The sequence below is a fragment of the Suillus fuscotomentosus genome (assembly GCF_016647785.1).
Source record: "Suillus fuscotomentosus strain FC203 chromosome Unknown F5891scaffold_10, whole genome shotgun sequence".
NCBI classification, from domain to species: Eukaryota; Fungi; Basidiomycota; class Agaricomycetes; order Boletales; family Suillaceae; genus Suillus; species Suillus fuscotomentosus.
Window position 1 is genome coordinate 601,836 of NW_024539522.1, and position 25,234 is coordinate 627,069.

General features: G+C 48.6%; 14 protein-coding genes and 1 non-coding gene across 15 annotated transcripts; 6 read left to right on the forward strand and 9 right to left on the reverse strand.

Moving 5' to 3' along the window:
* Positions 1-310: 310 nt before the first annotated feature.
* Positions 311-1,309, reverse strand: F5891DRAFT_39765 (uncharacterized protein). The gene is made up of 4 exons (XM_041371685.1): positions 1,296-1,309; positions 1,100-1,236; positions 477-1,038; positions 311-422 (listed from the first exon to the last, which is right to left on the reverse strand). Exons 2-3 carry the CDS (start codon positions 1,146-1,148, stop codon positions 659-661), a joined length of 429 nt encoding a protein of 142 aa, XP_041229873.1. The 5' UTR covers positions 1,149-1,236; positions 1,296-1,309; the 3' UTR covers positions 311-422; positions 477-658.
* F5891DRAFT_39768 (HbrB-like-domain-containing protein) lies at positions 1,090-2,925 on the reverse strand. Its single transcript, XM_041371686.1, has 5 exons — positions 2,770-2,925; positions 2,433-2,722; positions 2,161-2,383; positions 1,822-2,105; positions 1,090-1,770 (listed from the first exon to the last, which is right to left on the reverse strand). The coding sequence occupies exons 1-5, from the start codon at positions 2,821-2,823 to the stop codon at positions 1,257-1,259; spliced, it is 1,365 nt and encodes a 454-aa protein (XP_041229874.1). The 5' UTR covers positions 2,824-2,925; the 3' UTR covers positions 1,090-1,256.
* A 270-nt stretch (positions 2,926-3,195) lies between these two features.
* Positions 3,196-3,808, forward strand: F5891DRAFT_1184506 (Conidiation protein 6-domain-containing protein; the record flags this gene model as incomplete). Its single annotated transcript, XM_041366447.1, has 4 exons — positions 3,196-3,202; positions 3,264-3,491; positions 3,539-3,679; positions 3,732-3,808. 4 exons carry the CDS (start codon positions 3,196-3,198, stop codon positions 3,806-3,808), a joined length of 453 nt encoding a protein of 150 aa, XP_041229875.1.
* Positions 3,809-3,891: 83 nt separating this feature from the next.
* On the reverse strand, positions 3,892-5,308 carry F5891DRAFT_1126679 (Dynamitin-domain-containing protein; the record flags this gene model as incomplete). Its single annotated transcript, XM_041364115.1, is given in 6 exon segments — positions 3,892-4,404; positions 4,454-4,902; positions 4,961-5,032; positions 5,052-5,106; positions 5,162-5,218; positions 5,273-5,308. The coding sequence occupies 6 exon segments, from the start codon at positions 5,306-5,308 to the stop codon at positions 3,892-3,894; spliced, it is 1,182 nt and encodes a 393-aa protein (XP_041229876.1).
* A 116-nt stretch (positions 5,309-5,424) lies between these two features.
* Positions 5,425-5,516, reverse strand: F5891DRAFT_t46. Its single transcript has one exon. It is a non-coding gene; the product is annotated as a tRNA-Ser (tRNA).
* Positions 5,517-5,690: 174 nt separating this feature from the next.
* On the reverse strand, positions 5,691-7,283 carry F5891DRAFT_39844 (asparaginase). The gene is made up of 5 exons (XM_041371687.1): positions 6,904-7,283; positions 6,799-6,851; positions 6,108-6,749; positions 5,903-6,053; positions 5,691-5,846 (listed from the first exon to the last, which is right to left on the reverse strand). The coding sequence occupies exons 1-5, from the start codon at positions 7,133-7,135 to the stop codon at positions 5,719-5,721; spliced, it is 1,206 nt and encodes a 401-aa protein (XP_041229877.1). The 5' UTR covers positions 7,136-7,283; the 3' UTR covers positions 5,691-5,718.
* Positions 7,284-7,627: 344 nt separating this feature from the next.
* Positions 7,628-9,924, forward strand: F5891DRAFT_39856 (uncharacterized protein). The gene is made up of 15 exons (XM_041371688.1): positions 7,628-8,064; positions 8,114-8,123; positions 8,185-8,204; positions 8,254-8,285; positions 8,351-8,427; positions 8,484-8,512; positions 8,562-8,595; positions 8,648-8,680; positions 8,740-8,816; positions 8,870-8,924; positions 8,972-9,043; positions 9,094-9,204; positions 9,252-9,292; positions 9,345-9,370; positions 9,419-9,924. The coding sequence occupies exons 1-15, from the start codon at positions 7,945-7,947 to the stop codon at positions 9,594-9,596; spliced, it is 915 nt and encodes a 304-aa protein (XP_041229878.1). The 5' UTR covers positions 7,628-7,944; the 3' UTR covers positions 9,597-9,924.
* F5891DRAFT_1184510 (uncharacterized protein) lies at positions 9,859-10,941 on the reverse strand (the record flags this gene model as incomplete). Its single annotated transcript, XM_041366448.1, has 5 exons — positions 9,859-9,922; positions 9,986-10,061; positions 10,118-10,519; positions 10,558-10,885; positions 10,936-10,941. 5 exons carry the CDS (start codon positions 10,939-10,941, stop codon positions 9,859-9,861), a joined length of 876 nt encoding a protein of 291 aa, XP_041229879.1.
* Positions 10,942-11,200: 259 nt separating this feature from the next.
* F5891DRAFT_39894 (ERV/ALR sulfhydryl oxidase domain-containing protein) lies at positions 11,201-12,156 on the reverse strand. Its single transcript, XM_041371691.1, has 2 exons — positions 12,095-12,156; positions 11,201-12,027 (listed from the first exon to the last, which is right to left on the reverse strand). Exon 2 carries the CDS (start codon positions 12,009-12,011, stop codon positions 11,412-11,414), a length of 600 nt encoding a protein of 199 aa, XP_041229880.1. The 5' UTR covers positions 12,012-12,027; positions 12,095-12,156; the 3' UTR covers positions 11,201-11,411.
* Positions 12,157-13,555: 1,399 nt separating this feature from the next.
* On the forward strand, positions 13,556-16,020 carry F5891DRAFT_1014025 (amino acid permease-domain-containing protein). Its single transcript, XM_041360815.1, has 10 exons — positions 13,556-14,003; positions 14,060-14,284; positions 14,341-14,526; positions 14,575-14,665; positions 14,721-14,767; positions 14,819-14,899; positions 14,952-15,229; positions 15,281-15,406; positions 15,461-15,488; positions 15,540-16,020. The coding sequence occupies exons 1-10, from the start codon at positions 13,685-13,687 to the stop codon at positions 15,893-15,895; spliced, it is 1,737 nt and encodes a 578-aa protein (XP_041229881.1). The 5' UTR covers positions 13,556-13,684; the 3' UTR covers positions 15,896-16,020.
* Positions 15,938-17,502, reverse strand: F5891DRAFT_1140757 (glycosyltransferase family 76 protein; the record flags this gene model as incomplete). Its single annotated transcript, XM_041364898.1, has 3 exons — positions 15,938-16,107; positions 16,131-16,790; positions 16,842-17,502. Coding segments are annotated over 2 exons (1,273 nt in total), but the record flags the coding sequence as incomplete, so codon positions are not given.
* A 149-nt stretch (positions 17,503-17,651) lies between these two features.
* F5891DRAFT_1014037 (integral peroxisomal membrane peroxin-domain-containing protein) lies at positions 17,652-19,604 on the forward strand. The gene is made up of 3 exons (XM_041360816.1): positions 17,652-17,752; positions 17,801-18,184; positions 18,242-19,604. The coding sequence occupies exons 2-3, from the start codon at positions 17,889-17,891 to the stop codon at positions 19,590-19,592; spliced, it is 1,647 nt and encodes a 548-aa protein (XP_041229883.1). The 5' UTR covers positions 17,652-17,752; positions 17,801-17,888; the 3' UTR covers positions 19,593-19,604.
* F5891DRAFT_1014040 (WD40-repeat-containing domain protein) lies at positions 19,599-20,969 on the reverse strand. Its single transcript, XM_041360817.1, has 6 exons — positions 20,742-20,969; positions 20,522-20,676; positions 20,424-20,460; positions 20,214-20,371; positions 19,942-20,165; positions 19,599-19,891 (listed from the first exon to the last, which is right to left on the reverse strand). Exons 1-6 carry the CDS (start codon positions 20,957-20,959, stop codon positions 19,751-19,753), a joined length of 933 nt encoding a protein of 310 aa, XP_041229884.1. The 5' UTR covers positions 20,960-20,969; the 3' UTR covers positions 19,599-19,750.
* A 27-nt stretch (positions 20,970-20,996) lies between these two features.
* F5891DRAFT_1014043 (uncharacterized protein) lies at positions 20,997-23,019 on the forward strand. The gene is made up of 3 exons (XM_041360818.1): positions 20,997-21,328; positions 21,410-21,596; positions 21,651-23,019. Exons 1-3 carry the CDS (start codon positions 21,113-21,115, stop codon positions 22,949-22,951), a joined length of 1,704 nt encoding a protein of 567 aa, XP_041229885.1. The 5' UTR covers positions 20,997-21,112; the 3' UTR covers positions 22,952-23,019.
* Positions 23,020-23,125: 106 nt separating this feature from the next.
* On the forward strand, positions 23,126-25,089 carry F5891DRAFT_1014046 (uncharacterized protein). Its single transcript, XM_041360819.1, has 9 exons — positions 23,126-23,406; positions 23,460-23,529; positions 23,587-23,655; positions 23,703-23,839; positions 23,894-24,059; positions 24,110-24,255; positions 24,301-24,373; positions 24,424-24,451; positions 24,503-25,089. The coding sequence occupies exons 1-9, from the start codon at positions 23,352-23,354 to the stop codon at positions 24,824-24,826; spliced, it is 1,068 nt and encodes a 355-aa protein (XP_041229886.1). The 5' UTR covers positions 23,126-23,351; the 3' UTR covers positions 24,827-25,089.
* The last annotated feature ends 145 nt before the right edge of the window (positions 25,090-25,234 follow it).

The following is a 25,234-nucleotide window of genomic DNA, read 5'->3' on the forward strand; positions in this document are numbered from 1 at the left end:
GACAGCACTGCCAGACAACCCGACCGATACGACAGGTATCGCTACAAGCACCCACCAGACCCTCACGAACTATCGACAGCACGAAGTCATCTCAACGTGGATGGCAGCGGATCACTTGATGTTCGCAGCTGCAAGTGCAGGGAAATCACTTTACACCCTCCTACCGAAATCATTCTCGTGAATTCTATGCAGTGCGTTATCCGCTGCCTTTCATGTCTTGATCGAAATATGTAATAGTAATAAAGAAATTGGAAGGGAAAACACATACAGGCTTGCCTGCTGTTAGCGGGATTTCGACTATTAGCACACACGTAACCGAATGCCTGATCCATTTCGTCTGCAGAGACAAATCTTTGAGCCTAGTTGAAAGGATTGGATCGGAATTAAGTGGCATGCTCAGTTGCTCCATGTGATGGCAAGGACTATTGATATATTGGTCAAAAGGGACTGCTCAATTGTAGACGGAGATCACGTACATCAGCACGATACGACACATTGTCGAAAAATTTCCTTCTGCTTCAATGGAATCTGAGCATTGAATAACACCCATCTGATGTAGTCTTATGGTGGTTCCGGGACAAATTTCGCTGATATCGGTCCGACCCGACCTTTCGTCGATGTCAGGAATACTCTGCAAGGCGACGGTGAAGTCACTTCTTCAGTTGGGCTGACTGAAAGTGAATTGACAACAAAGTTCTGAAATACATGAGGGCGTGCGTTTGTTGTGCCTCTCAAAGTAGTCAAAGGAAAGCTTCGTGATCAGCACTGCGGGTACCATGACGATGGGGAAGATGAGTTCGAGATCATGATATTGGTTGGTGAAAGTTTGTCGCCTTTCATCAATGGAGGAATCGCTTCCTCTCGGGGGGTGCATAATTATCAGTACGATGACCTCGTTTGTACCACTGGCCACTGTGTACATGAGAGCGAGCGCCTGCTGCTGTTCATCAACACGACACTCCAAAGATTGATCAGGATAGACAAAGCTACGAAATGTCGTGTCAATGAAGGCCCAACTAGTACTCCTTTCTAAGTATTCTTCGTGCGAGATATCAGCTTTGAGGCAAATAGGAACACGAGATACAGAAAGCGGCCATACCCGTAGCAAGGTACAGTATCAGTCCACAGACGATCAACACTGAAGACATCCATCAGCTATATCAGCTAAGTTGCCCTTCTGCGCGAATCGGCAACAGCTTCAGTGGATTTGATCCCTACCAACTTCTCGACCACAGCCTAGAATCATTAATGTAAAATTAATTTGAAACCGCCTCAGCTGGATAGCTCCCACTAACCTGAGCTTGAGCCCAGTCTAATGCGTCGTCATCATCGTCTTCCTCGACTGGCCTGATAATGTCCTCGTTCCCAGCTCCAAGACCCCACCCACCCCCACGCTGGTGATACGGCTTCGTCAGCCCTTTATCAATCCCCCCAATTTTCGGAGTCTCTCCACCCTCTTCTTCTTCCTCCCGCTCATCTGTCTGTGTGGGCATCGCTGCCCACCCGCCAACAATCCCAAGTACACTTGCAGCCCCAGAGGAGCCAATTCGCCCCCGTCGATCACGTGGGCGCCCAGCAGACAGGAAACTGGGCGTGGCTGCCCGAGGTGCGAGACCATGTCCATGTCCATGTGAAACCCGCTGGTTCGAGACTAGGCGGAGCAGAGACTCAATTGCCGCCTCGCCTGCCGAAGGCTGAATTGCAGGTGTGTGTAGTGAAAGGGGTGGAGAGGGAGAGCGGACCCGCCGCTCAGATGTGAGAACTAGCAACCTAGCAAAGGCGTTAGGATGAATTAGATTTAAAATTTAATAGGGCACACACATCTGTTGCAATCTCGGTTGGCGGAAGGGACTTAGCCGTGCGAGCATGTCTTTCCCATAAGGAGGGGACAGCAGATTATGTAGACGGCCATGGACAGGAAGCACGACACGATCACGAAACGCGCATAGAGCGACGCTGCGAACGTCAATCGTCGGAGATAGCGAGGATAGCGCTGATGAGCCACTCAGTTTACCGCCTTGTCGCGTAGGCGAAGACGTCCGATGTTGTTTTTGCGTACGATGCAACGAGGTCAGTAAGGGATCAGTTTGCAATGGTAATAGGACCTGAAAGATGAGCTTAGAACAGAAACACGAATCGTTATTGGGCAAGACAGCTAACCCCTTCGATATATGGGAGAATTTGGTCCCAGAAAAAGCCCCAGATCTCAGTAACACGGCCCAATAGTACTTCGTCTGATATATTAGAGAGTTTGGCGTTGAGAGTGACCATGCCTGCTGCAATGAGCTCACGCGCGTCTGTTTCGAGAGTCGCGAGAGTCTTCGAAGGGGACACAGCTAGTATCGTTTGGATATGCCGCCGTACAAGAGCGTTGAGGTCTTCTCTGTGTATGATTAGACTTTGCAGAGCAGGTGATCGCGCAACAAACGTACATGGGGACACGCAATGGCTCTTCATTGAACAGGGGGAGGACATGCACATGCAGTGTGCGCCAGGGATTATCCTTGTCCGTTATGCCCGCGCTTGACGCGCTGGAATGAAGTGCAGCGGCACTTGCAATGCCACTGCTAGATGGCGAGGTTGATGGTGCGAGCGTGAGAGGAGGTGCAACAGGACCTGTGGATAGTGAAGGGGTAATGCTCGGATTAAGACCTGCGAGCGTTCCGAGGCGGTGCATTTCTCGTGAAACAAGCTTCGCATCGTAAGTACGAGTAGAAGAGGGCTAAGCGAACGTCAAATATTAGATTGCGTGATGCATGTGAAGCATACTTTCGAGGGAGATGTGTGTGATTTGAGGGTATTCGAAGATGCGACAGAAGCCATTATAGGGATTATAAGGCTGCGGCCTCAGTGGAATGTAACTGGTCGCTGTGCTTCAGGTGCCTCGAAGGCTAGATGGACTCGTGTTGCTGATGCAAGACTTGGTGTGGCTGTGCAACTGAGTGAACCTTGGGGATGCTTAGTCAACATGAGTCGCGACTCCAGAGTCCAGAGCGCTCGCTGATATTTTATTACTTATTAAAGAAATCGTACTCCAAAAAATAATTAATAATATTGACGCACACATCACGTGAACGTGATATCATACCGACGTCAGTCCATGAAGCCCCTCTGTTGATGCTGCTGGTATATAACGCCTCCTAGGAGAAATTACGCCCGTAATTCTGTTTACTGATTTCTCCAACAAACACAACAATGTCTGGTACGTGTTTTCACATTTTCAAACCTCTTCTTTCGATTCTTACAAGTTCGCTGTGCTTCAGGAACCTCAGAGCACACCAAAGACACAGCGCGCGTTGTTGCTGGCCTGAAAGCGGCTGTCCACAACCCTAATGTATCAAGCGAAGCAAAGGAAAACGCCTTGAAACGCCTCGAAGAGATGGGTCAGTCAGCAGACCCCATTACGCCAGCGCAGACAAAGGCTACTCAATCAGCAGCGGCCGAGGCACATGAAAAGAACGTTCTCCGGGGCTACAAAGCAGCGACTTCTAGTATGTCGGTTGCTTGCCATGGCGCGCCGTCTTGCTGATTCGTGCAGATCCCCATGTTTCAGAGGAAGCTAAGAAACACGCCAGAGAAGTGCTGGACGCCGCTGGTATCCAGCACGAGCTTGATACTTCACATTCAGAAGAGGAACATCAGCATCGTGTCCTTGCTGGATATAAGGCGGCCATCCATAGTAAGATCCGCTCTCGTACCGCACAGTATCCTCTAACCGTGTACGACTCCAGATCCAAACGTTTCAGCTGCGGCGAAGGAGCATGCCAGAGAGTTTCTTGCAGATAGTGGCGTTACCGATCTGGATTGATTGAACAAAAGCTGCACGGAATCATTGTATTTTACTCGCTTCCATCGTCATTGCATTAATGGTATCATTATAATTGTCTATCGCTACTTACTTGAGAGCTCTTCGAGTCGAGTCAAAACTCTGTCTACTCTGTCCTCCAGACCTTGCACATTTCCTGCAACTGTTCCCTTGTTAGCTTCTAAGCTGGTCTCCACGTCTCCGACGGCACTTTTGAGAGCTTCAAGAGCGTCCTTTGTCTTACGCTGCTCTTCTTCGAGCGCTGCCATCGTTCCCTGAAATTCACCCGCAGATGCATGCAGTGCAGAGAGGGTACGCAATCGAGTTAATATATGTGGGACGTGAGGAAGCGAAGGAGCCAGACGCGTTAACAGGGGAAGGAGTGCATCCTGGGTAGCAGTACCAGGAATCACGGTTGAACCTCCAGGCTGCTGCGATTGGCGCTTTGGTGTTTGTGCGGTTGATACCCGCTCAAGGTCCGACAACAGAAGTTTCAGTCTACGGGAGATGGAGTCGATATGCCGTGGTTGAGTCAAAAGCATCAGTTGTGAATTCAAGCGCGTGAGCATAGGAAGAAGAGGCGGCGTAATCGGCGTGGACTGAAATATGGTCAGTAGTGCCCTACGCCTGGCATCGAAAAGCACATACCTCATCCAAAGTCGCACCCACAGAGCCCACCAATTTCTCTAGTTCCCCGACTCGTTTATCCATTTCAGCGATACCCCGAACTTCCGGTACTTCCTGCACTTTCGACTCCTTTGTCTTGTCATCCGCACTGGACTCCTCCACGTCTTCTTTGCTGTCTTCCCTGGTGCCATCACCAAGCACAACACCAACTAATCTCCCTCTTCCTTCGCGTCCCATTCTGACTTTCTCCAGCCGTCTCCGCACGTCCACCAATCCTCTTATCATCTCACCAGCATCGACACCCTCAGCTTTAAGTGCAGGATTAGACGGATCTGCAACCTCGCCCTCCAAAGCAGCAAGCTCAGCTTGCAGAGCTCGTAGACGCGTAGGGAGAGGTCGCCTACTCGGTGATGGCGAACGCGATGGAGAGGATGTCGGTGACGGGGGGTATGCAAAGCGTGATTCCTGCCCTGAAGTATGATCAGATGTCCAATACACAGTATACGTGTTTGAAGGAATACAACGCACGACGTCGTTCGGCTCTCCGAAAGTGTCTGCTCGCATCTTCTGCGCTGATCAAGTTGCTGTCGTCGAGTTCTTCTTTTGAAGGTTTCTGCACCCCGCTGAGCGCGTATTCGTGGACCTGAGGGTTCGTCAGAATCCGAATCGCCTTTCTGATTGAGATCAGTTGTTCGTGGGCAGCATTCTGGGAACACGAGGGGCACTAACATTGATCTCAGATGAGGGAAACACGTCCTCCGTTTCATAGACATCTTGTGCAGTGTCCTGTCATCAAACAATAAGTGGAGATATAACAGGGACAGTAACGATAATACGCACGATGTCGGGAAGATTTGCATATTTGTTCGCGCTCATCGTGAGCGTTCAAACATCCACACTTTGTGCGGATTTGAGGTAAAGAGAATAACATAACTGGTCGCGTTCATGTTAGACCTCGTGGGAACTCTCGATTGCAGAATGGACCAAAAAAGCGTCACCTGAGCGATTCGAACACTCGCGGGCAAAGCCCAACCGCTTAGCTACTTGTAGCAGGCGATCCCGTTAACCACTCCGGCAAAGTGACTTGTTGGTGGTCGACGAAGAAGAATATGAAACCACATATATTGGTTGTTCCATTAATCTTGTCCAGATTTATGACTTGGAGGCGAACTCTAAATTCACTAGTGTCTACCTTCCGAATGTCCTAATCATCAACCGTCCCACCAAATAGATGTGTATCCCCCCATACGATTGAGAGCAATTATCAACCAGCGATAAATATACGCTCAGGTGCAGTTTGTTGACCCAGCTTGGAGTTCAGTAAGTTGTTCGTCAAAGAAAATAGCTGTGAGCGGTACGCCATCAGGACGAATAACGCCGCGATACATGCCACCGCAGTTCAGTGGAAGAGCCACTGGCACACCCAGAGTTCAAGTCAGTTGTACAGTTCACACGAGAACGAGAACGTACCGTTTCCCTCTCTGTCCAGTGCAATGACACCACCCAATCCTCCTTCCTTGAACAGGTCATCGATGACGTTCTGAGTTGCCTCATCCAGGGACTCGCCGAGGTATTGCATCCGCCGAGCGATGTTGGAAGCTGCAGCACGGCGAATGTAGTACTAAAGTGTATGATTAGCACTTGCAAGCTGAATATCTGCTCGACTGTTTCTCACGTCTCCATTACCAGTACCAGAAACGCCTACACCCTCATATTTCGATTTGCCTCTAAGGCGATCCCAGTTGCGCTTCACAAATCCACCGTCCCTTTCCCATTCTTCAGCCCAAAAACCAGATCCCATTACGGGGGTATCTCCAACTCGACCGACAAGTTTGTTCGTAAATCCACCAGTGGAGGTTACTGCGGCAATGCAGCCTCGGATATCAAGTGCGACTGCACCAACAGTACCCGTTGGCATCAGATCAAGAGGCTCCCATGTCTCTTTATCTTTGTGATCAGAAAGGCTGGCGACATCCGTCGTCTCTGAATTTGTATCGTCGGGTATTTCAGGTCTGGGGTATTCAACAGGATCTTCGGGTAATCCAAGACCACGTCTGTGTTCTTTCCACCGCGCCTCAGTCCAAAAGTAGGATGGATCAACCTGACGTACGCCAAGTAAAGCACCTGTGGCTTCTGCTGCTGCACCCGACAACATTGGGTGAGGGGCAAGCTGGGGCGCAAGGTAGAGTGCGCGTGCGAGGTGAGAAGGATTTCTTGTATGAGTGATTAACGTGACTGAGGATCCGCGTCGGGATGAGGGCATTGCGGGGTGTGATGCAGGAGGCTTGGAGACCATTAAAGAAGTCTCGAGCTCATTCTAGACATGATATACAGGAATGCTCTTAATCATAGGTAAGGAAACGTACCTTGCCTGCAACATTAAAGACCGCGCCATGGCCAGAGTTGAACAACGGGCAGTCTGTAAATTGTAGAAGTTAGTTATTGACTGCCCAAACACCTGTTTATCCCACCTTCCATGACTGATACAGCCTCGACGGCAGCATCCATAGCTTCTCCTCCGCTCTTGAGCACCTCATAGCCCGCTTTCAATGCGCGTGAGAGTACGGCCTTGTACTTGGCGCGCTGTTCGGGCGTTGAGCCATCCCGTATCATGGTACCAGCACCGCCGTGGATGACAAGGACATAGTTGGGCTCTGCAGACTTCTTGCCGGGCTTGAGCGTAATGTTCTTTAAGGCGGGCATTGATGTAAGCAAGTTTCAACAAGGAGATCCTGCAAGAACAGGAATGGCCTCCCTGGGAAGCATGGTTACCTACACAAAGATAAGACAGACATTGATCGATATAATTATCGTCCATGCATATAGAAAGCTGAGTTTAAAATAAGTGCAACTTCCAAATTCGACCGATCAGGAGCTCATGTGCGTCTTCCGGAGGATTACCGCTAACCTCCGGGCTTCCTTTCCTTGTGAATTCTTATCGCATTTTGGGGACGTGTTCACCGGTGTTGTTGTCACCGGTTGCATCTTTCCGTCTCGGACTAGAAAGCTTGGTTCTCGTACGCAGTTCTACCTCGGCGTTGTTTATCACGTCTGCTGATCCAGAACTTTGTCCTAGCTCCATCACTAACTATCGACCGATAGCTACTTGCTGGTCTGTCGTAGACTGATGAACGAAGTCGGCGTTGCAACTCTCCAGGCGAGCGTGTGTGGTAGTCTCATGTATAAACGGTTCCGGACTCCCGGGTCACGAGTCTAAACACTAGTATAGTATGATTTTAGTACTGTGCTGCTAGTATGGCAGACATGTGATAGCCTTCAAGTTAGAAGCTGCCGACCGGCTGTGTTCATGCATCATGAACCACATGTATAAGTAGTTGCAACGTAGAAGTGCCATTAATAGACCCGTTATACGAAGCACTTTAGTTACGTATAATGGTTAACTTTCCTCGGATTCCCCGTGGCAGGCTCCGATTGCTGTGGGAGTCACTAGTACTTAACCTTTAACAGCGACTCGAGGGAATTCTACCCAATACGCCCGGAACCTCGATGGGATGACTGTCTGGTTCATTCTTCAGGTTCAATCCAAGATATTACCACGGGAGATTACCTGCCAACCCCAGCTCAACATGAATGTCTATTTTCCCGATTCTGTTGGTTTTCAGACTGTCGCAGTGCGTACTCTTCCTCACCTATCGATTTTATTTGCTCATTTGGATTCAGTATACTTCAGGTAGTCTACATTTTCCTTTCTCTGTGGGCAAAACTGAATTCTCCTGTAAACGTCGAAACAGTTGCTTCCATGACAGTTTTTGTAAGTAGGGCCAAATGGTGTCATCATAACTACTGATTTCTCTTTGCAGCTTTTTGACTTCATCATCACTTTGACTCGGAGGTTAGTTGTTTTTAATGGTGCTATATAAGTTTGACAAGATGCCAGGTTCGTTGGACATGGGGAAGAGGGTGGGGGATCATGAGAATAATCTTCATCGTTTCTCGTTATTTGCCATTCATAGGTCTTGTTATGACTGTATACTGTGAGTATTCGCGGCCTTTTTTCCACCCTCGCTCTTCACTGAGGTTCCGCGCATAGACTCGGTCGGGTCCACTCATGGAGGAATTGTAAGCTCTTCGCAATACCACGCGAAAAATACTCATGACAATGTTCCAGCCCGATAATGGGATTTTCACTGCTCTATATGATGGTGGTGTATAACAAGAACCTCACTCAAAATCCAATCCTCACTCATTTTCTAGGCATCCGCTGGTTGGGTATAGCTGCTGCTGAGCGTAAGTATCAACTCCACAAATCACATGGTTTCTTTTCCAATGACTCCTTTGATTCAAAGTCTTGCTTGTGGTAAGGACCTACGTAGTTTGGGGGTGTGACAAGAGGTTTTTGACTTTGACTTTGACATTTACCACGGTGACCTTGGTCTCTTTCTCCTGAGCCATTTGCTTTTGACTGAATTCCTTCAGGTCGTCTCAGCAGCGGTGCTGGTAATCTCAGACGTTGATGCAAGTGAATCCGGAGGTTCGTATAATTGTCCTGAATTTCTTCTGCTCACAACATTCCTTCAGATTCGACTGGCGTATTTGTGGCAGGACGGAATACCAGTCTTATTTATGGTTTGTTGATGTTGGTTGAGCTTGGTACGTAGCATTACGATTATTCTGCCCAGTTACCGCATAATCACCCGCAGTGCTGATGACACTGACACTGTACAAACGCTTCAAATCTTTCCGATTGGAGGGTAGTTTGTTGGTGGCTACTTTATGTCGAGATGGCATAATTTCCATACTGTGTATCACTCGTGAGTTTCGAAGGCTCTTGTGAGTAACATGGCCTTACTTTTATCAGTGGTCTCGATGGCGAATTGCATTTCCGTCATTTTACTACCTGTGAGCAAGTCGTTTGTATATCGCCGTATAAATCTCTGATCCGGCCGTTCAGCCATCCTACACCGCACTTCTTGCTGGGTAAGCCATGTCATTACTTGCTACGTGTTTCAAGCTGAGTCGGAGAAGCCCACAACTAGTCGCGCATAGCGTTCTTGCCTCACGCATCCTGTTCAATTTGCGAGAAATGTCCGACTTGCAGGATGGTGTAACAAACGACATTATTTTGGGAGTGGTTTCTCAACCCATAGCGTTTGAAACTCCACCTTACACAGATCCGGAGCTGTGGGATTTTACAAACTGCTAGTTCGATGTCTACACAATCTCGATGATTCTATGTCCTTGTGAGGTCATTAACGTAGTCAATGCGATAGTTCGTCCACGCAGTGTGTTGGGTAAGCATTTAGGTCGTCCTGGAACGCCTTATGGCATCAACGCGTTGTTTCTGAATTTGAATAGCATGTAGGAGGGAAGCATATGGTATGGTATAGCTGAAGTATTTCGTCAAGTATCAGCATCTCATCTCGTAAGTACACATACGTTTGACAGATTGGTGCTCGGCAAAGGCATCAGCTGTCTGAGCGAGAATGCAGAGAGGTACTATCCACAACAGAATGTAACTGAGATCCAGAGCTGAAGGGAAGGAAAACACGACACGCTCAGGTTCAAGTCTCGTCAAACAATGAATAGGCTTACCTCGGCCTAGCATCCGACACTTGTTCATCTCGAGTACTAGCGCCGTTCTCTGACGAAGGCAAATTGCGAGTTGCAGCTGCACTCACCGATCAGTCAACGTGGCGCTATAGGATAGAGAAAACCAACATTTACCGCCTGCATAGGGTGCCCGATGAAGCCGACTTGACGGCGACTGGAGGTTCAGGGCTGTGAGCAACTGCTCGACCACCTCCTGTTGCATCTTGCAACGCCGCGTGAGCAACGCGGACACCTCATTTCGTTTGAGAGATCGGTGAGACTGGTCTGTCCCAACGAGTTTCTGAACTCGCAGCCATAGCTGTTGCAGAGTGGACCTAGGATTAGGTCCCGCATCGCAACACTTCACTAGCAGTTCCTTGATCGCCTTCTGCGATTCGGTGTCCGCAGTTGAATTACTACGTCCAGGCGTGCTAGCTATGTTTGCGCAGACGTAATCCACACATGCGATTTTGTGTGAGCGGAAGATTCCCTTGTAGACTTTGTGGCTTATGCCACGACTTGTGACGACAAGAGCGACTGGAACTTCTTCATCACAAAACACTTCATGGAACAACCTATAGTGACCTTCATCTTGGAGATCTCTTCGTCGCGTACGCAGTAAAGAAGTAGATCAATGCCGCCTCTTTGCCTTAGAGTATCGATCGCGAGGTAAGTATCAGCGATAGCTTCCGTGTACCCTTTTGTATCCAGCCCGGGTTCGAGAAACCCGATGGTATCAAAAACCTGGAATGAATGGCCGTCGACTGGGATGGCATACTCAACCCAGTGTTTAGTACAGTGGCTGAGGTCGTGAGACGTGGGTGCCCGGCTTTCTCCAGCGAGCATGTTCACGACCGAGCTCTTCCCGCATCCAGTTTGGCCAACGACGAGTACGTTGAACATCTGCCATCTAGTGAACACTCGAGATTGCGTACCATGCTCAAGACACGTACCGACATATGCACTACCCTCTTGCTTTTGGTATTAATCTGGACACTGTATTGGAGTCGTTGAATTATGCTACGACAGTAAATATTTCGGAAAAAAAAATGTAAGGAATGCAACATACCAAGACTCTCAAATCCAACGCGGCAGAGGATAGGTAAGTGTAGGTCGAGTTACTTGAGGGTATAGTCTGTGCCCACATGTTGCTGCCTCATGCAGTGCATGAGGTCTACTCATATTCATAAAATCGAATTCCCATCGCTTATCAAGCGTATTGCATACCATTCATGTCGGTGACGGCTTTGAGACTCATGCCACTGTCCGGTCGCCTTGTCAGGTGGTGATCAAATCTTCGACCTGGAAAGTAAGACCGCGTTTTTTCCATGAGTGGTATTATCGAGAGCTTGTAGTCCATACTAATGGCTTTATGTGTTTCCTGGAGAGTGAATGATATGCAAACCCACCTACACGAACACACTGCAATCTAGTCGCAGCTGCCGTCGGGTGGACCATCCTTCCATCTCTCATCAACCTTTGCACAATCAAACATTTCCTTGCCCAGCCTCTCGTTCACCTCATTGTGACGCTCACAGAACCACTTGCTCAACCTCTCGCGACTGCTCACGTCCGGTGGATGCTCCTTTATTTTGTCGCCAAAGTCCGCCGCGCAGTGTGTGCATGGATATAGGACGGGTAGCGCGTGAATGAGATTTAGCATATTTGCACGCTGGTGAGTAGTAGGCCGCGCTGGGTAGTATGCTGCAGTCGCATGCAAAAATGACCACGTGGCACGTCCAAGGGCTTCGACATCCGGCGGACAGTGTGGGGGTAATACTGCATTTTCTGGCTTAGATTCGGGGGGTCGGAAGCCCGTTCCAGATGCGAAGGCAGCCATCATTCCTGCGGTGGACTTCTTGCTCGAACTGGCAGTGCCCGAAGCGGGGGGCCTCCAATTACGGAACGCCGTGCATATTTTGCAGGGTTTTCCGTCCGGACCAATCACCATACCGGGTGGCAACGAGGGCTTGGGTGTCACTGGGCCTGGTAGTGCCGGGCGTTCAGATGTTTGAGATCGATCCCCCATATCGGAACGAGAGACGCTGCACGTATATGGTTGTACATGAGGTTGTCAGTACCGACCACGTTGCTCTTGGAATTTACCATTACCTTGAAACGTCAGATGACAATTGTGCGGTGCGAAGCAAAGGCAAGGCAATTCAAGTTCGAACTCCTTGGATTTGTCAAAGATTAATGTGTCTCCCACGTGACGGTCTTATATTTAATTCCTCACGTGTTTCGTGACACGACTAGCATCCGAATCACAAGTTTCCGCTGTCCTATCGGCAGTAACAAGGACGAGAATGCGATGCACGCGACAGGATACGAAATGCAGGTCCAGGACTCCAGGAGAAGTAGTTGCAAGTGATTATCAAACAAATCAAGGAAGCAGCTCTGAGCAGGTACGTCTGGATCTGGCGGGCTTCATAAACGATGTGCATGAACAATGTATAGGCTTCCTTTCTCCAAACTACATGACATGCATTCATGAATGAGAACATTGTTGATGCCGAAAGACCATCCTGAGCGAGACCAATGTCTTCCGCATCTCTGTAAGGCCACTTGTCGCTTATCTTTATCTCGACAGCTCGCGCATAACTGTTGTAGACCCCTCTGGCCTGGAGTCTCGGGTTTCCTCTAGGTAAATTCAGGAACTAGGACTTAGACATTGCAATTGGTTTGTGATCACTATCATGATTCTACTTTTTTGGTCTCAGCGTTTTGTCCAACTTGATCAGGGTTTTATGATTCCAGGAGATATGATACCTCCTAAGGCGCTCTACTTCAAGGAAGTTTCCTGTAAGTTCCCTCGACAGCAATCACTGTACAAAACACAGAAATGGCAGTGGGCCGAATTGTCCCAAATTTCGAACGCAATCTAGCCACCGTGAATGGACGTTCATTAACGTTCACTGTCTAGTCATTTCTAGTCACTCTCGTACATGCTAAGCTCGTATTGGTTACAACGATCGACGCCAGATCTAAGCAGCGTTTAGATTGGGGTACGGCGCGAGGAATTTGTGGCTGTGACACCCCAAACCTGCCATCAGCCGCATTAAGGGGAGACACTTGTTTCCGAGTGATGCGCAGTACCTAGTATGATACATCCTGCGCCGGGTCGACCCTTTGATGTGTCTCCGTGTACCGATTCATACCGACAACAAAAGTGCTTCTCGAGTGCTGGACATCCCTGCCTTTCGGTGGACCAACTACACATCAAGCTCAAGGATCTGGGTCACGGCTCTTTCTATAGCTTAGTCAGTAAGCAGTGGAAATCTGTGTCCTGCCAGTGGGCTCATGGGGTAGGGTACCGCTTGTAGTTGTCTTTACGATAATGGCACGCATTTCTCGCTTCATTTCTCAGCGATGTATCATGTAACTCATCTCCATCCCCGCTGGGGTTCCTCGCTGACCACGACGAGCCGTGCACTGGGGTCAACAGCGCCAAGCCGGGGCCATCCTCACGGACCTCACCGCCACACCCGGTATCCGGTATCCGGTATTCGCGTAGCGAATTAGTAAGTTACGAGTACAGCATCTAAGCTGACCTAATTTAGCCACTGGTTATCGAGTCGCGCGCGATGGCGCCAGAATTCCGTGCACTGCACGCCAGATGGTACAAAAATAAATGAATCTAACAGCAATCGCGTGTTCATTTCCCACTCTCCCTTCACGCCCATTGTGTGAGCACTTTGGTTTATGACTCGTTCAGCATCTCGCTCTTCCTCGCGGACCAAGCCTGAGCCCTCAGCACGCGAACAACATGTCAATATAGATGATGCGGAAGCACCATTCCCTCAGCCAGCGCGCAGAGGTCTACATCGTGGCCTGTCTGCACGTCAAGTGCAAATGATCGCCATTGGCGGTACCATTGGAACGGGGCTTTTTCTAGGAACCGGAAAATCCCTTGCTCAAGGTGGCCCTGCGAGCATGCTGATTTGCTATGGCATAGTGGGATTCATCGTATATGTGACGCTGTTGCTGTTAGGGGAGATGGCTACACAGTACCCGGTGGCCGGTGTGTACTTCTTTTTTCATATTTAGCCAGTGTGCTAATCATTCCTGTTTTCCAAGGGTCGTTTAACGCCTATGCAATACGCTTTTTTTCGCCATCTTATGGTTTCGCGTTGTCGTGGAACTATTGGTTCAATGATGCAGTATCCGTTGCCTCTGATCTTACTGCTGCCCAGCTGGTGTTACAATTCTGGACGCCGTCATATCCTTGGCTGGTTAGCCTGCTCTTTTGGGTATTCCTTGTATCACTCAACTCCTTCAACGTCAAAGCTTACGGAGAATTAGGTCAGTAATATGGATTTCCTTTCTCTTCCCAAAATGGTATTAACGCCTTGCGGTAGAGTATTGGCTTTCATTCCTGAAGGTCGTCACCATTGTAATCTTCATTATCCTTGGCATCCTCGTCAATGTCGGCGTCAATCAGTCGCATACCTACATCGGAGCACACAATTGGCACATTCCTGGCGCTCCGTTCGTTGGTGGCTTCGGTGGTTTCGCCAATGTTTTCGTAACAGCTAGTTTTGCATGTAAGTTGCATTGCTAATTGCGAACTTATTCAGCTGATCAGTCTGTAGACGGTGGAACAGAAAGTCTAGGTATCACCGCAGGAGAGACGGAGAACCCTTCGAAAAACATGCCAAAGGTTGTTAAGTTTGTATTTTGGAGGCAAGTAAAGCATTCGGACGTTCATAGATCATTGATGTGCGAGCGGTGAAATTAGAATTCTGTTGTTTTATATCCTGAGCATCCTGCTCATCGGTCTGAATGGTGGGCTACTCTTTGCTCGCACACTGCTACACACCTGACTGTTTTGATTAGTGCCATGGGATTACCCGAATCTGTCTAATAAGACAACCACTACATCCCCTTTTACGATTGTATTTACTCTAGCTGGTTCAAGTGAGCAATGCTTCCTTGCTCCTTCTTCAAGTGCTAACGTTGTTTCGAACAGATGTGGCCGGGTCATTTATGAATACCGTCATTCTTACCTCCGTATTATCTGCTGGTAACCACGCTCTTTTCGCGGGAACAAGAGTTCTGTATGGTCTATCTGTTGTTAGCCCCACCCCCCACGCACCTCGTATATTTTCTCGAACCACTCGGGCAGGTGTTCCCCTGTACGCCCTGCTTGCGACCAGTAGCATTAGCGTGCTGTGTTTAGGCAGCAGTTTTATTGGCAGCGGCAAATTGTGGGGATGGTTACAAAACATTGTTGGGGTCTCAAACCAGGTTCGTATCAATACGCGGATGTGTGGTAACCCTTGACTAAGCAAACATTAGATTGCCTGGTTATCAATCGGATTGGCTAGTTGGAGGTTCAGGAAAGCCTGGATCAGACAAGGACGATCTTTAGACGAAATGAAATTCCGAGCATCGTGGACCTGGCCATGGGGTCCTTACTTTGTTGTGCGTGTGTTGATACTGTTAACTGTCTCTTCCCTAACCCATGCGACCTCCCAGATTATCACAGTGATCTCCCTCATCTTGAGTGCGTACTGCACCGTTGCCTTTGCATACTGAGTACTGACGAGTTGAAAAGTCCAGGGATGGTCCTCTATATTCCCCACATTCTCAGCAGTAGATTTTGTCTCCTTTTACATCGAGATACCCGTCATGATTGTCATGGGCCTCGGCTGGGTCCTTCTCAAGAACGCCTTCATAGACTCTACATCAGTTTCAGGTAACGCCGATCCCCCTAATGAGACGACCTCTCTGATACCCCGTGAAACTGAAACCCGAGAAGCTCGCTACAAGTGGAAGTCCGACATTGTGGACATCGATACGATTGATCTGTATAGTGATGAGTATACCGACGAACCATTAGATGAAGTGAAGGATAAACCAAGGGGAAAGAGGTTCAGCTTTTTTTGGAAGTTGTATGACATAGTGGCTTAGATTTCGCATTCGCATCTTATACCGATATCACTTTGCTTTTTGGAAACCATAACATACGTCCGGTATTGTACCTTGTACCTATAATTGTATTATTTAACGTGATATGAAGTGCTATGTCCTAGAAACTGGAATGAACAGAAGTACTTAAGCAAGAGAAGACTGCTTTGCAACTGACTAAGACGATGTCAGCAACACTAATTTTACGCTATGTTGGGACAAATGGCTGTTTCCTGATGGTATATGTGCGTTTATTCTACCATGCACTAATTTCTAACATACAAATTCAAGCAGGTGGGAGAAATACTGCCCATAGGACACAGCTCAAGGCACCCCACAAAACACTCCATATGACCCATGCCTTCCCCCACTTCGGAAGGTCAAGCATGAGACGCGCAGCAGCCCAGTACGTAAGTGGAAGAGACGGGAGAAGCCTAAGTGATATCTGAACGTGAGCATTGAATGTCAAGATCAACGTGAGCGCCAAGGCGTGGAGTACGTGGGGTAGCAGGGACGGAGATAGAAATGGAGAGTCAAGCTGAGGGGGGGGAGTGACGTCATTGTTTTTTGAGCGAATCAACGGGGCGATATGAGGAATAATGGCAGGTAAGTTCGATAAATAAAACCAGCAGAACGCAAACACATTAAGCAAGACAGGAAGCGCGAACATGAAGTTTGGGATGTTGGAGACAGTCCAATATCGCAAGAAGCCAACGTTCCAGTATTTGGACTGCACGTGGGAGTATATCGAAGGAAGCATATTGTTCGTACACCAATCTGGGATGTGTGTTGCTGATGGCTTGCAGAATAGCAGATATGCAGTGACATTGTGGTGGATGAAGGGGATCAGAGGCAATGCAGTCAACAACACGCATTTGAGCAGGTGCCTAGGAGTAAGCTGGCATAAATGCATTAACTCGGATGTCATAACTCGTATGATTATGCTTACTAGATCTTTCTGCCCTGTCAGAAAGGGCGCGACCAGCATACCCCACAGTATGAATCCGGACAACAATATTCCATTGGACCTGAACATGCTTGCCAATGCAAAACATACAGATGCTGCAGCCCACTGGGAGCGAGCACATGCCAGCATGCCCCGATACGAGAAATATGTGAAAAACGGTTCGTTGTATGATGCCAATTTAAGCGCAGCAGGGCTACTCGATAATAGGGAGAGTGCAGCGGATAAAAATGCCAGGGAAGGTGAGCGGAAATAATGTAATGATAGCTGATATAGCACGTGTGTTGAGTCGCACAGTATGGCCATGCCTGCTCCACCTCGAAGAAGCGTTCCCCAACCGTTTGTACCAAAACCTGCCAGGGCTTGCAGGTGGTCCGAAATACGCATTAACAGTGGCAATCCATTGAAGAATGCCCACTCGTGTTCATATACATATCCTTCTCTTGCTATGTGCGCGAAATAGAACGCATCCCAACGAAGGAGGATAGAGGATGGGGGTGTTCCGTTGATCAAAATGCTTGGTGATGCATCAAACAGTGGAAGCAAGCGAGCAGAGATATAAACTAATATCCAGACTGCAAGTCGCACTATCACAGAAAGAGTCAGCAAAGTTTGAACATGCCTACGCGTCGTTGCTGATTGCATTTCACTAAGTTTCAAATTTCAAAGCTTCAAGCTCATTTTGGACAAGCGTTGTTTGTCCCTATTTGGAAAATACAAAGTTTACGTGCAAAAAAAACTTATGTAATCCGATCCACTTTTAGATGCCTTTGCACGTCAATAGACTTGAATTATTAAGCATGACTTGCCACATGCCACCAGCCGAACGCCGGGCTACTACGTTTCATTCTCTCCAGCGTCAGGCTCCAGCGCAGCAGTGAGTTTTGTGGTTTACCGTACGTTGTAATATCTGCTCGAGAACTATGACTGACCAGCATAAACAGGTTATAAAAAAACGCGCTTTCTCACTGAAAGCATATTGGCCGCAAGCTGTCGTGTGAAGTGTATCGCTCCGAAATCACCTGTCAATTGATGTCGCCCAAGTCCAAAGACTTCAATCTCAAACCAAAGATACTACAGATGCCCCTGACGGCACCTGTAAGCGCAACGGCTGCTATGAGCCCTGCCGTGCAGTCACCTCTAACGCTGATTGAGTTTGTGACTACCGTTCCAATACCACTTGCTTCAGAGCTAGTTGCCCTTGCGCCATATATTCAGGCCATAAGGCATTTTGCACAGATTATCAGCTGGGAATCTTCATGGGAGGAAAGTTGGCTTGCCCTTGCCACATGGTGGGCATTCTGCTTGCTCTCCGAACCGACCCTGAAGTATGTATGTTCAACTACCTATGTATTCTGGCTGATTTGAACCTCTTTGTTGGCCAGGTTCTTCTTACCACTTGCAGTCTCATTTGTTCTCGCACTGAGACATTGGACATCATCCAATCACACATCTTCGGCAATCTCACCGCCGGTAATAACCGACAGCACCCTTCACGCTCTCGTATCTGATCTAGCGACCATTCGTGCCCTGCTTCCCTCATCACCTCTCGTCGAATCCCCCCTTCCTCCATCGTTTGTTGTTCTCCGAGTGCTTGCATTTATCTATCTGCCCTACCTCATCCTCACATCTTTTGTTGGTCTCCGTATTTGCATCGCATTATGCGGCACCCTGTTCATGATTCATAGAGCGCACTGGGCCAGACATGCCCGAGCATCCATTACTCGCAGCGCACATATCCGATGGGCATTTTACCGACTATGCGCGTTTGTCTCAGGAGTACCGCTCCCACCACCCGCATCACCCTCTCCCACGGAAGTTTCTATCAAGATACGCCCGGCATCTGTATTAGCAGATGATGCACCAAAGCCTTCTCCGCCTCTCCGCTTCCTGTTTACAGTCTACGAGAATCAGCGGTGGTGGATGGGTCTTGATTGGACAGCTGCTCTGCTTCCTAATGAACGCCCATCATGGTGTAGCTCCTCCCTAGTTCCATTATCCCCGCCTTCAGTCTTCCCTCTTCCCGCCTCTACAACGGCATACGTCACTGTTGGAAAGAACGGTCGCGCAAGACGTGTAGCTCGCTGGACATGGGAAGAACCTGAATGGCGCGTTATCATACGCAAGGAAGGCCAGGAGGGTATCTGGCGAGTGGAGAAGACACCTCCAAGGGATAAAGACGGACCTGACGAATCTACTGCAGCACGGATGCTACGCGCTGCACGCGGCCGCGACAACCTGAACACAAGCTCCAGTGGTCCTGCCGAGTTGCCCGAACGAATTGACGAGCAACATTCCAGCGACCCATTCCTTAATTCCGCATCTGAAGATGAAGCTGTTACAGACCCTGAGGGTTGGCTGTATGGTGATAACAAATGGGAGGGTGCAAGCTCAAAAGGCGGGATGGGAAAGTACACGCGCTTTCGGCGTTGGACTCGCATTGCTGTGCTTAGTGAGACTGTCGAACTTGTGGGTCCAGGCGAGTTGGGCATTGTACGCGATGCTACGGAGGGCAGCGGATATGGGACTGCTATGAGCTCCATTTTTGGCAGTACCGGCACCCCGTCTATAAGCGCCATCTCGCCGACGTTGAGCTCGTTTTCGGAATTAGAAATGCAGAGTACGGTGACAGCGCCAGAGTCGCAGAAGGATGGAAAAGACGGGAAGGATGGAAGTAGCACGAGGAACATGTTGAGACAGCGACTGAAGGCTGTGGTGGAAGGAACGACACTGTGATGATAATGACCTTTGTAATATTGTTTGCTTTCGTAGGGGGTAGGTACATCTATGTATGAGCGCTATCGATAATGGAGTATTTCGTTTCACGATCTACATCGTACTAGCACACGAAAGGACGATCATATGGAAGGATAACTTATTGTAGCAAAGGAAGTCTAACTCGGGTGTCGCCAGACTTTCACCGTCCCATCTGCGCTGCTCGTAACCATCTCCCCAGGGTCTATTGGGTGATGCTCTGTCCAAGTGATCACCTTGTCATGAACTTTTGGCGGAGGATTGGGTTGCAAAACTGTAGCCTAAAACAAACGTAAGCACGGTAATGACATTTGTGAATTCGGATACTCACATCGACCAAGTCCCAAGCCCAAACGGCACCATCTTCATCTCCACAAACAACTGTCGCTTCTTCATGTCCAAAGCATGCTCGACAGCGATACGACGTGTGATTATGGCCGGTGAATGCATTGAGAAGCTTACCACTGGTCGTATCGAATAGCCTGACATGCGAATCAAGCGTAGATACGAGAAGCGTGGTGCCATCAGATGAGGGGATAGCCGAGGTAACGGGCTCTGTGGGGCATGATGAACATGTGTGTAATAAATATCCACAGCACTTACGCCCTATGAAATCTGAACGTAGTTCGCCTTTACGTAGATCGTATGTTCGGACATGTCCATCTACAGAGCCTGCAATTATCGTGGTTGCATCCACGTGTAAGGTCTGCACTGCGTCGCGAGCTTCTTCGAGTACTTGAATCGGCGCACGTGCTGGTGCCCTGCCGAAAACAGTTTGATATTATCCCTGGGGCCAAATGCTTCCATACTCACCGCAAGTCCCATAGTCTTACTGTAGAATCATACGAGCCTATGATAGAGCATGGTGAACACTGTTATTCACGCATCGAGTAAAAGGTTTCATATCTCACCACTCGCCAACACAGTCGCATCTGCATTGAGCTCTACGACATTCACCTTGCCCATGTGGCCTGCCAATCTACGTGTCGTCACACCCGCCGTCACATCCCATACGAAGACAGAACGATCTCCTCCAGAAGATGCAAACTTTGTATTGTCATGACTCCTACACAATATACGGTCTGATTCGTCAACTCCAATAGAGGCCAAGAAACTACTGATGCGACTGACACAGATATGGAAAGGACCTCGTATCCGTGGGCCTCAAACTTCTTAATCTCGGTACCAAGGTCTGGATTCCAGAGACGTATCGAGCGATCCTGTCCTCCACTTAGGACGTATTTTGCAGTTCCTTTGGCATATCGAACAACATGGACAGGTCCTCGGTGATTCGAGAGTGTTTTATGGAGCGTTCGAGCAAGTGCTTGTGAACCTCGTGAAGGAGCCATTTAAGTTGAGTAATAAGCAAACCCTCATAGCGTATTACAGTTCAAGTTCGGTCGCAGTACCCTAAAATTGGAAATTCCTCGGACCTGCTCGGTCTGGCGGGCCGATACAACGATCGGTGATATGCCTCTTACACATTTCTCCCCCGTACTGCCATGTCCAAGCACCGACTGTCCCCAGCGCCTCTGCCGCCTGCAAAGAGGTTACATCATACTCGAATCTCATCGCAAGAGCATCAGCTTATCACAACATTTGACAATGCGCTCTATGACGAGCTCATTCTGTTTATCTTCTCGTTCCTGAACTCCAGAGATCTATGTGCCATGCATGGGACGAACAGAAACTGTGCGAGGCTCGCGAGCGACAACCAGGTATATATTTGATTAATTGGACATCAAGAGAATGAATGTTGAACACACTCGGATCGGCCACTGCTCTGGTTATGCTTGTAGCTCTGGAAAGCCTTGTTTGTCAGAGAGTATGGTAAAACAAGGTTGAGGGGAGGCAAGGGATTTTATGGTCGGACCGATGGAAGATCAGTTAAACCGCTTCCCTTGAGAGCTTCTACTTCTACGTCATCAGCTGATGACGCTCTGGATTGGAAATGGATGTACCGCATCAGCTCGAACTGGAAGAATGGTAAATCCTACAATTATTAGCAATCTACTTTCACTCTCTCATATGCATTTTTAGGACGTTGCGCTGTCGAGCACTTCGCTGACGCTGAGGGAACAACTCTAGCACCGCCGCCAGCCTTTCTTCGTCAGCACGTTATATTGGCAGGCGGGTTCACCATATCCTCGTCGAAGGTTTGTGGATCCTCCCTGCTAGTACGAGACAACGGTGGAGTATCGCGTACTCTGCTTTGCAGGTCTACTCTAGCTAGATCTGTAGCGGAAATATCTGCTATAGCACTCGATCAATCTCCACCTTCCTTATCTTCCTCGCACGTCATACGCCTGGCTGCTTTCCTGACAACTGGAGAGTTCAATATATTCGAACATGATCACTCTTCCTTGTCCTTAACCACCACTCCAAAGCAAACTTATGTCCCTTCGTCCCTGCACCGTGCTTCTCCGGTGACCCACGCAGCCTACAATCATCCGTTGCTTGTCACATTGTCGCATTCATTTACCCTCATGATATACGACCTGAGCAATGATTGTATCACACATACTCAGACACTCACGTCTTTCACTAGTCATCCTCCCACATCACTCGTACTTTCCACTGTACCTTCGGCATCGTCGTACAAACTCGTCATGGCCTACGCTATTCCCGTTTACCCTGCTCACTGGAGTGTGGGTGCCACAGAACTTATTATATCTCCATCGGGCATTTTACCACGTAAACGGACATTCACTACGTCATCCAGCGAGTTATCACCGCAGGGGGCTTTTGAAGTGAGCGTCACCAGGTCTACCCGTGCTTTTGACGTCCCGCAAGGGTGGATAGACGAGCGCAAGCTTCAGCTTATGCGTGACCAATGGGGCCGTAAAGTGAAACAAGTAGCAGATACACAAACGGATGGGAAGTGGGTCGTTCTAGCCCCTGGAGATGTGACCGATATGTCTCCGATATCCCATGGGTCTTCAGTTGAAGGTACGGTGCCCCAACAGGAACATCCACAGTCACTCCCATACATCTCACCTCCGAGCCACACATCGAATCACCTTCAGTTATACCGCCTTCATGTCCCTCCGATTTCAAGTTCATCGGTCCATACACCGAGATTGACGTTTGTCCGGACTCTGCATGGACCTTTGGGCTCTGTTTCTGCGCTTTCTCTTGCGGATGGGCGTTGTGTCAGCCTGAGCGCCAACGGATCAATCTGGGTGTGGGATCTCGAGGGCGGAGATGGGATTGAAGTCGCTAGGCCTGTCGAGGGCAGCTTTGCAGGAACAAACAGTACATATGGTACCGTTGCATTTGATGAGCGAAGAATCGTCAGTGCTGGTGTACGGGGTATCGAGGAACGACGGTTTGATATCTAGTTGAACAGTATATGTAGAATTTTGTATCTTTATTGTTTTAGTGCAACGTGAAGGACGTGTTCATTGAATGGTTCTGATGTTTAGATAGGGGCTAATTAGCCGACTCGGTGGGATTAATGGATGAGGTTCTTCGGAGCTTCAAGTTTATTAGCTTTGAGTTTAGCGCCCGACTAGCTAGTACTTATGGCATTCCACTAGTCCTCCGACAGGGTCAGGGCTTGACCCTAGGTTCGTCCGGCTCGGGTCTGCTCGCGAACACATATATATCCCCACCGTTAATTCCTTGATATTTCCTCTGACTATTCAACTTCATAGTACTTGGGGCAGTCTCGGACTTACGCCATTTTTTATTTTTCCTTTTCAATTTTGGTCGCTCCTTTACTGACGTTGCCAGTGACTCATGTTGTCCCCTTCCATCATCGATCCTGTTGCACGCAACATTTTTATACTAACAAGTGCGTTCCAATCACTATCTGAACACTCTTTCAGTTTGATTTATACTCATCAGCGACTTTAACCGCACTCATGGTTCTTGAGTATATTTGGTCTTTTACCGATGAAGTCCGACTAGTCTGGCCGTGAGTACTTGTTTGCGGTTTGAGAACGACATTGATGAGCATTTTTCTGGCGAACAGGCGATTTTTGAAGACTACGGAAGCTAAAATTTACGTGGCGACCAGGTATGCTGGTTTGGCGGGCCAAGGGTGGGTCGTTCGGCAACTCAAGGTCGCGTGCTCACCCCTGTCGCTAGTTGCAACATCTGGTTTGCATTGAGGATGGTCTCGAGAGTTCCTAACAGTCCGTCCACTTGCAGAGCATGGTACTCGTACCAGATCTCGATGACCCAGTGTCTGCTGTTCTCAGTGGAGTTATTACTCATGCCGCGGGGTATGTGACTTTCAGGTCCTACTCTGAGTGACTGCTTATCCGCCTTTATTGCAGTGTACAAGATGTATGGAAAGGGCAAATCTATCTTTGCACTCTTGATCGTCTTCGGTGGCGTACAGTTTGCCGCGAATGCAGCCAGCGCTCGATCAGTTATAACTGGCACTAGCTATTCCCCCACTTGTGTCATAATCTCGCCTCATCACAGTAGGATCTATCACGGGTGAGGACTTTTGCACCTCCTGTATATCTGATCGCCGAATTAGGAACCAGCGTCTCAATCATTGTAATGTTCATGTTCATCCTCTTCACAATGCTATGGAGATTCTTTAGAAGTTCATCCGGCCTGTCGGGACCTCCTCGTGCTTGGCTCAAGCTTGCAGTCCGTGACGGCAGCTGCACGACCATTGCGATAATGGGTAGGTTTAGTATACTTGTTTATTTATATATGCTCATCACTGCAGTGATCTTCATCTTTATGTTTCTCTGCAGCACACGCGTCATCAACACACAGATGAGTGGAAACATCATCTTCTAGTAAGTCTTGCGTGTACCACAGGATCCTTTCCTCGCTGAATTTTCATTAGCGTACTGTTTTCCCTCCTTTGGTTTGCTGTTGAGTGCAAGATTCAAGCGGTCATTCCCCCTCCTGATCCACTTTCTCAGGCTGGACGCATAGTCCTTCATGACGCAAAATTCCGTAAAATGCAAGAATCTCAGAAGAGTGACATTAATGATCCAAGGTTGACTCAGACGATCGAGGTGGAACCTTTTGATGACTCTGATGCATATCCAACGAGTCCCTCCAGCTTCGGGGTCGAGTCTATCGAAGTTTCTACCCCGCTCGACTCCATGTCAGATGTGGGAACAAGGGATATCGCTGACGAACACCTTTGCGGGGAAGACGATATGCAGCTGTCGAGATGCGCACCTACATTCATACTCATTGAAAGATGCATCAGTGGTAGGGGTGCGGGCTTTAAGAAGTAAAGCAATTCTATTTGTTTCATAAGATGATCATGAGTTTCGTAGTACATACTCCACATACCACTAATGGCTTCACATTATCAGGCATATGGTGCCACTCTTCGACTGAAACTACTGTTAGATTTACCCAGATTCCGTAACGCAACCTGCACGTCATCTATATACACTCAGTCGTTGCTTTATTACAGAGGTAGATTTTTGTACACTATCTGCACCAACTTTCTCTTCGCTTCCTCTGGAAACTCGACGGTTTTTCATGAGACATAGTTGACCAGTGAGCAAAAGAAAAAGTAGGGTGGGCACGTACGGTGGACACAATTGACACCGAGCGCTTATATATCTTAGATACGTGACTTGCCCTCGTCGACTCTACACGCACACGGCCGCCTGTTCTCGAATGACCTACTAGGC